The sequence below is a fragment of the Schistocerca gregaria genome, chromosome 8 (genome assembly GCF_023897955.1).
Source record: "Schistocerca gregaria isolate iqSchGreg1 chromosome 8, iqSchGreg1.2, whole genome shotgun sequence".
In the NCBI taxonomy this organism is placed as follows: Eukaryota; Metazoa; Arthropoda; class Insecta; order Orthoptera; family Acrididae; genus Schistocerca; species Schistocerca gregaria.
The window spans coordinates 491,866,923-491,875,982 of record NC_064927.1 but is presented as its reverse complement, the minus strand read 5'-3'; the positions used below and the strand labels follow the sequence as shown (position 1 = coordinate 491,875,982).

Below are 9,060 nucleotides of genomic sequence, written 5' to 3'. Positions count from 1 at the left end.
TCGCCTGGCGAGTTACGAATGTGGCCATTTTCAACATATTTTTTTTTAATCTTACAATGCATCTTAGCAACTAAAATTTTTACAGTGTCTATCTTTCGAAGCATACCTCGAGCATAAAAAATTTCAAACCATGGTCCCATGTAAGTTGTAGGGTCAGAAACATTTCTTGGAAATGTACTTGGATTAGATTAGATTAATACTAGTTCCATGGATTATGAAAACGATATTTCGTAATGATGTGGAATGAGTCAAATTTTCCAATACATGACATAATTAAGTTAATTTAACAACATACTTAATTTAATATAACAACTTCTTTTATTTTTTGTGTTTTTTAATTATTTTTATAATTTTTTTGTTTTTTTTCTTTTTTTCTTATTTTATATCTAAAAATTCCTCTATGGAGTAGAAGGAGTTGTCATTCAGAAATTCTTTTAATTTCTTCTTAAATACTTGTCGGTTATCTGTCAGACTTTTGATACTATTTGGTAAGTGACCAAAGACTTTAGAGGCAGTATAATTCACCCCTTTCTGTGCCAAAGTTAGATTTAATCTTGAATAGTGAAGATCATCCTTTCTCCTAGTGTTGTAGTTATGAACACTGCTATTACTTTTGAATTGGGTTTGGTTGTTAATAACAAATTTCATAAGAGAGTATATATACTGAGAAGCTACTGTGAATATCCCTAGATCCTTAAATAAATGTCTGCAGGATGATCTATGGGTGGACTCCAGCTATTATTCTGATTACACGCTTTTGTGCAATAAATACTTTATTCCTCAGTGATGAATTACCCCAAAATATCATGCCATATGCAAGCAATGAGTGAAAATAGGCGTAGTAAGCTAATTTACTAAGACGTTTATCACCAAAATTTGCAATGACTCTTATTGCATAAGTAGCTGAACTCAAACGTTTCAGCAGATCATCAATGTGTTTCCTCCAGTTTTATCTCTCATCAATGGACACACCTAAATATTTAGAATATTCTACCTTAGCTATATGCTTCTGATTAAGATCTATATTTATTAATGGCATCATACCACTCACTGTACGGAACTGTATTTACTGTGTTTTATCAAAATTAAGTGAGCGTCCGTTTACAAGGAACCACTTAGTAATTTTCTGAAAGACAGTGTTGACAATTTTATCAGTTAATTCTTGTTTGTCAGGTGTGATTACTATACTTGTATCATCAGCAAAGAGAACTAACTTTGCCTCTTCACGAATATAGAATGGCAAGTCATATATTAAGAACAACAAAGGACCCAAGACTGACCCTTGTGGAACCCCATTCTTGATAGTTCCCGGTTTGAGGAATGTGCTGATCTTTGAATATTATGAGAACTGCTTATTTCAACTTTCTGCACTCTTCCAGTTACGTACGAATTAAACCATTCGTGCACTGTCCCACTCATGCCACAATACTTGAGCTTGTCTAGCAGAATTTCATGATTTACACAACCAAAAGCTTTTGAGAGATCACAAAAAAATCCCAATGGGTGGTGTTCGGTTATTCAAAATTTGATTGGTGAAAGCATATATGGCATTTTCTGTTGAAAAACCTTTCTGGAAACCAAACTGACATTTTGTTAGTACCTCATTTTTACAGATATGTGAAGCTAGTCTTGAATATATTACTTGCTCAAAAATTTTGGATAAAGCTGTTCGAAGGGAGACTGGACGGTAATTGTTGACATATGGTCAACCCCCTTTTTATGCAAAGGTATAACAATAGCATATTTCAGTGTATCAGGGAAAATGCCCTGTTCCAGAGAGCTATTACACAGGTGGCAGAGAATCTTACTTATCAGTTGAGAGCAAGCTTTTAGTATTTTGCTGGAAATGCCATCAATTCCATGTGAGTTTTTGCTTTTAAGCAAGTTTATTATTTTTCTAATAAACTTGCTTAAAAGCAAAAGCTCACATGGAATTGATGGCATTTCCAGCAATATTATTTTTAATTCTGGCGGGTGGTTTCTACACTGTTGCAAATCCGTCAGTGTCAAGGCAGGACACGGGGAACAATGCACGGCGAGTGAGACGGCCGGCGAGGCCCAGCCCTTTCGAAACGAAAACTCGGCCAATTAAAGCCTCACGGACAGCACGACAGCGGCGGCAGCGAAGCGGATGCTGCGCACGCCCGCAACACATCATCTGTTACTGCCGATCGGCTCTGCACCGAAGTCAGCCGTGAGGGCGGCGGGCGTCGCTCCGCCGTGGGCCGGTGGGAGTATAATGGTAGGGAGGCTCCGTGGGCTGCAATCTGAGGCTGCGCCTTGAATGCGTAATGAGCCGGCCGGCGCGCGCCGTCCTTGCCGGTTGCCGCGTGACCCCGCGGGCCGGACCCCCGGCCGACAGCCAGCCAGCCCGTGGCGGAGCGCGGGGTCGCCGCCCACGCGCCGCGGCCCGCGAAACAAAAGCCGGCCGGGGCCGACTACGTGCGCGTGCAACACTCTACAGCCTACCTACATCGCTGCCCGTACCAGTCGAAAACTCTGGGTGTGCACGGTGCAGGGTGTTATCACGTAAGTACACCGCGCAAAAACTAGCCCCCCACCCCTCTCCAAACACGCGAGGACACCTCACGTTAACGCACCCAGCCCTCCCTCCACCCCACTCGGTCCCAATCGTTCATATACCGAAGTGCGAAACAAACTGGTGCACCTGCCTAATATCGTGTGTGTGCGGCCCCCGCGTGCACTCGACCAGTGTCTGAAGTAGGACTGGAGGGAATTGACACCATGAATCCTGCAGGGCTGTCCATAAATCAGTAAGAGTACGAGGGATTGCAGACCTCTTCTGAAGAGCACATCACACACATCCATGCCTGAGGCAGGATTCGAACCTGTGACCGTAGCGGTCATGCGGTTCCAGACTGTAGAGCCTAGAACCGCACGGCCACACCTGCCGGCCATGTCTGAGGAGTTTGGTGACCAGCGGAACTGTTTAAACTCAGAAGGCTCTTCCTGGAGCTACTCTGTAGCAATTCTGGACGTGGGGTGGGAGGGGGTGGAGGCGATTGTCGGATTGTCCTGCTGGAATTGCCCAAGGCCGCCAGAATTCACAATGGATATGAATGTATGTAGGTGATCAGACAGGATGCTCACGCGTGCGTCAGCTGTCAGAGTCGTATGTAGACGTACAAGGTCCCCAGATCACTCCAAATGCACGCGCCCCGCAACATTACACAACCTCCACCACAGTGAACAGTACCCTGCTGACAAGCAGGGTCCATGGAATCGTGAGGTTGTCTCCATGCCCGTACACGTCGATCTGCTCGATACAACTGGAAACGAGACTCGTCCGACCAGGCAACATGTTTCCAGTGATCAGCAGTCAAGGGTACACGAGTGGACATTCGTCTCCGAAAGCGCAACAAACACTGGTAGCAGTTACTTCTGTAAAATATCTGGGAGTATGCGCACGGAACGATTTGAAGTGGAACGATCATATAAAGTTAATTGTTGGTAACGAGGGTGCCAGGTTGAGATTGATTGGGAGAGTCCTTAGAAAATGTAGTCCATCAACAAAAGAGGTGGCTTACAAAACACTCGTTTGACCTATACTTAAGTGTTGTTCATCAGTGTCGGATCCGTACCACGTCGGGTTGACAGGGGAATAGAGAAGATCCAAAGAAGAGCGGCGCATTTTGTTACAGGGTTATTTGGTAAGCGTGACAGCATTACGGAGATGTTTAGGAAATTCAAGTGGCAGACTCTGCAAGAGAGGCGCTCTGCATCGCGGCGTAGCTTGCTGTCCAGGTTTCGAGAGAGTGCGTTTCTGGATGAGGTTACGAATATATTGCTTCCCCCTACTTATACCTCCCGAGGAGATCACGAATGTAAAATTTGAGAGATTCGAGCGCGCACGGAGGCGTTCCTGCGGTCGTTCTTCCCGCGAACCATACGCGACTGGAACAGGAAAGGGAGGTAATGACAGTGGCACGTAAAGTGCCCTCCGCCACATACCATTGGGTGACTTCTGGAGTTTAAATGTAGATGTAGATCCAAGATGTTTCGTTGAATGGTTCGCACGCTAACACTTGTTGATGGCCCAGCAGTGAAATCTGTAGTAATTTGCGGAAGGGTTGCACTTCTGTCACGTTCAACGATTCTCTTCAGTCGTCGTTGGTCCCGTTACTGCAGGATCTTTTTCCTGTCGCAGCGATGTCGGAGATTTGTTGTTTTAGCATAATCCTGATATTCAAGGTACACTCGTGAAGTGGTCGTACAGGAAAATGCCCAATTCATCGCTACCTCGGAGGTGCTGTGTCCCATAGCTTGCCGTCGCTACCTCGGAGATGCTGCGTCCCATCGCTTGTGCACCGACTATAACACCACGTTGACACTCACTTAAATTTTGATAACCTGTCATTGTAGCAACAGTAACCGATCTAACAATTGCGCAAGACACTTTTTCTCTGGTATAGGCACTGCCGATCGGAGCGGCGTACTCTGGCTGTTTACATAGCAAGCCTATACCAATTTCTTTCGCGCTTCAGTGTAGTTGTCTCAATTCAACAATGAAAATACTGGTCAAGTTTCTTGAGCCGGAGCAACTCACTGATTAGATCCTGCCAAGCTACCAAATTCAGAGCATTTTAACTGCAATGCTTCACACACTGTTCCAAATAGCCACAGCACAATATCTGTGGGATTAAGATCGGCTGATTTAGCGGGTCGGTCGAGATGTGATAGCACGCCCGAGTGTTCGCCAGTCCAGGAACGTGTGCATGCAGTCCTGTGGAGAGTGACGTTGTTCACAGCGTACTCATCATTCAGATTTCAACCAACAACACTCTGGCAGCGACAATGTCTAAATAAATATCCTGATTCATTTACACGGTAACCTTAGTTAGTAGGCCCGAATGCTGGTACGAAAAACACCCCAGACATCAGAAGCAGTCCTCGTCGCAAAGAGACGCTCCACACGTTGCGGGTTAAGCGCCTCATTGAGTCACTGGTGCACCCGACGCTTCGCGTCATTGAAAACACTCGACATCGCGGCTCCTTCGACCACGCTAGGCGCCGCCAGCGCTCTTCCTGTGTCGTCTGGCACGTGGAGGACCTGTAGCACGATGTAGCATGCCGTAGGAGCAACGGCCTTTTCGGAGCTACCCCACATCAAACGTACATGCCACCAAGTCCCTTTGGCAAACTGGTTACGATCCGCCTGCATTCCCCGACAGCAGGCAAATCTGTCGTTTTGAATCGATTGTTACTGAAAAGGCGTGGTACTAGGTGGCTATATTTGAAGTATAACTACTCACGGAGATCCAGTGTGAACTGTAATTATGCGAAACTCGGTAGATATCATAATGTGTGGATGCTGGCAGATGATATAATGCCTTAACGCGGAACCGATTGACGCTGGAAAACTAACTAGTTCCAATTGTGGCCGAAAGGGCCAAATCTGGCGCTTTGCGCTGTACGACGGTACGACATCTACGCTGTCAAACGACAAGCCATAACGTGAGTCAACAGTTTGGCTACCGAGAGGAGAGACCGCCGATTTTTCCAGGGGAAAGGAAAGCTTTGGCAGTTTAGAATCGAAAATTATAGCACAGTTTAGGTTATGTGTGCATAATTGTGCAGTTATTTCTAAAATACTAGACGCAACAGATCATTCACATACAGCGCTGTGAGTTTTCATAGGTCACATTAGATTTGCTTTTTTTGCACAAATATATGTAAAACATGAGATAAAACAGCAATACATATTGGCAAAAAAACACATGCTAATGTCCCTTCCAAAGATTCGAAGCGAAATGCTTCTCATGTATATGAAACATAAGTAAAAAACTGAAACATAGTTTCTTTTTTAGAGATAGTAACAAACATGTCACGGAACATCTAAATTACGAATATAATGAACTGTAGTGCATTTGGTAATATTTAGGCTGTTGTAGCCACGCATCATTTAACACCAAATTATTTAGCTATAATTTTTTACATTGATACATTATTGCACTGCACTTGTGCGGGAGTCACATTTTACCTACCATTCAATTTATTTAATATTGTTAATAATATACACGTCAACTGGTTCTGCTAAGAAATTCGTCAGTGGAAGACGAAAGGCTGGCCACCAATAAATCCTTTGGCTACTCTTAAACTAGACTTTATTAAAGGCTAATCTTTTTATGACTGCTGGTAAGTGATTGAAAAAGTATGTTCCTGAATAATGGACACCTTTCTGGGCCAAACTGAGGGAGATTATTTTATTGCTACTATTTATTCTATAAATTGAGCTAATACTAAAAAAATAGAGATATTACCTACGTCAAATTTCCTTTAAGAATAAATGCATTGGGAAGCAGTAGTCGCTATCCCCACCTCTGCAGGACTATACTGAGTTTACACCACAAGTAACTCATATTACACACGTTTGTACTCAAACTGTAGCTGGGCTTGACGAGTTACTCCAAAACGTGACCCCATATGATATTATAGAATGAAAGTAAGCAAAGCATGGGAGCTTTTTTTTATTTTTATGTAACTTTTGGCTGATAACGTCCTCAATGCATGCAAACAATTGTTGTATTGCTCAACAGTTCTGTGGCATGTTTCTCCCAAGAATTTAACTCTGGCAACCTTTTCCAACTGTCGTCAACATATTTTAAACATGTAATGTGAGAAAACCTCCTACAAATACTGAATTGCAATTAGTGTGTCTTTTCAAAGTGCAGTTGCATTAAACTATCTTCCTAATTATTCAATGTTTGAATCATCTGCCATTAAATAGTGATGTTACTGAAAGGTAATTAATATAAACATGAAGAAGTAAGGGACTAAGATGGAACCTTGTGGTGCCTCACAAGTAATTAGTTCCCAGTTGGATGATGACTGGTAGCGTAATACAGAACTCTTTGCTATTGACACCCTTTATTCCCTGTGAAAGAGATACGATTTGAACAATTTTTCTGCATTTACTGTTACACCATAATATAACTCACATTACGGGATATTGTGATGTATACAGTAAAACACATTTGATGGCTTACAGCATATACCAGTAACTTGTAATTTATTTTATGATGAGTTAAGTACATTCTTGCTCCATATGTAAAATCCAAACCGTGATCTTGAAAATAGTAGTCAGATGACTAGCAAGCCTTTCGTAAACAACCTTCTCTAAAATTCTCAAAAATCCTGGCAAAAATAAGATTGGACGGAAGTTTGATAGTATTGCTTTATCTTATTTCTTATATAGAGGCTTAACTTCAGCATATTTAAGACAATCGAGAAATTTTCCAGTGTTAATTTATTGATTACGGAAAAAACTTAATGAGTTACTACACTCAGAAGACTACATGTATTTTTCCATAACCACAAGAATTGTTTGACCTCGAAGAGGTTATAATGGACATTACTTCTTCTGATGCAGTGAGAGTCATGCTCGCATTACTGAAGTTATTTGAAATGCCTGCTCTCATATATTCCATGACAGCATCTACCGAACCGTTCTCAGTAACAGCCATGAAATGCTTCTTAAAAAGTTTTGTAATACTGCATACATCTGTTACCAGTGTATCATTTCCTGTAAATGCTATTTACTCCTTATGATTTCTGGTTCCAGAAGTCTCCTCTTTCGCATCTCCCATACTCATTTTGGTACCTAATGTGACTAACTTTTTCTTCTTATGTATTTTCTTTGACGTCCGTATTACTTTCTTTTTTTTGCACTGTCTTATAATGAGATAGGGTATTATGAAGATCATAGTCGTCCCAGACTGACATACAGTTTCCTTTTTGTCGTAAGATAACTTTGTACCTTGAGTAAATCACTTGTTTTTTTATTGACTTTGATCTGGGATACTTTTTTTCGGGGGGGTGGGGGGGGGGGTGGATAGCTATAAAATCATTTAGGGCCTCTATTAATAAATGTTTTATATTTTTCACTGATGTCATATGGATTGAACGTACATCTGAAGCATTCATTCGATCAAATTAAATATAACTTCCTGGCAGTTTAGAGTTGGGAGGTGCTGGCCGAAGTGGGTCTCTGTCTGGAGAGCTGATTGGGCGAAGGTCCTGGTCAGAAACGCTGACTTAATACCCCAGGAAGCTTCAGATCAGCGCACATTACTCGACGGACTGAAAGCTCGTTCTGGAAACATTCTACGGTTTACGAATTGGAACAACACTTTTATTTGCTTTCTATGTTCTTGTATGGTCCAGTATACAAACTTGCTCCTCAGTGGTGTTGACCAAGGCCCAGACAGCGAGACGTATACTGTTGTATCCAGGTTGCCAGGTTCTTTAGCTCTAGTGCGTCGAAAATTGCAAGCGTGTTACTGAACTGTCGCGTCAGTTTCTGTTGTTCCGCACAGCATTAAACGCCATGTGGAGGAGGAGCACGGGATGTCAGCAGAGGAAGCCGATAGTGGCAGTCTCTACCCAGGACTTGCGGCCTGGAGGTGCGACATCACTTCTTCGGAATGGTACACTGTTATTCACAATCACCCTCGCTCAAAGATACGCCCTCCATCTGACTCCATCACCCCCCCCCCCATCCCCCCTCATATGGGGACCTACACAATGTCTGAAGGCTATGCTCCTGCTCTAATAGACAGGGGCATTAGAAGCGTGTACGGTCAGTAGGATTGGACATTGGGAGAATCGTAGTTTGGAATGGGTGGTCCACAGGAAGCTGCATACTGCGTCAACATATGGCAACGATTCGCGGCCTCTAGGTCCAGAACAACTTATTTGTGGCTCTGCACCCTTATTCGCAGCTACCACTCTTTTGAGGATTGCTCTTCGCCTCACATTCTATCCCATGGAACAGCGAAAGATTATAATGCTACTCTAAAATATAAGGGCAGAAGGAGTTGTGGGCAGTAGGGTGAGACAGGAACGTTTGGGGCTCAGGTCACGATCTGGCCGCCCAGAGTTTGCTTCTCCAAGTTTTAATAATTAAATTTTCTTCAGATCCTTCTGGCGCTAATAACAATTTTTTCTTCAAAAGGTCACAGCTGCTTTCATGCGCCCTGCCGTGTCCAATGCTACGGTACTACCAGTACTACTATTACTACTTCTACTACTATTACTAGC

General features: G+C 43.0%; 1 protein-coding gene across 1 annotated transcript in view; it reads right to left on the bottom strand.

Moving 5' to 3' along the window:
- Positions 1–2,096: 2,096 nt before the first annotated feature.
- Positions 2,097–9,060, bottom strand: part of LOC126285262 (uncharacterized) — a 78,035-nt gene continuing 71,071 nt past the window's right edge. Inside the window, exon 4 of the mRNA XM_049984553.1 lies at positions 2,097–2,438. Within this exon, the coding sequence (XP_049840510.1) occupies positions 2,097–2,438 (342 nt within the window). The remainder of the gene's footprint in view (positions 2,439–9,060) is intronic.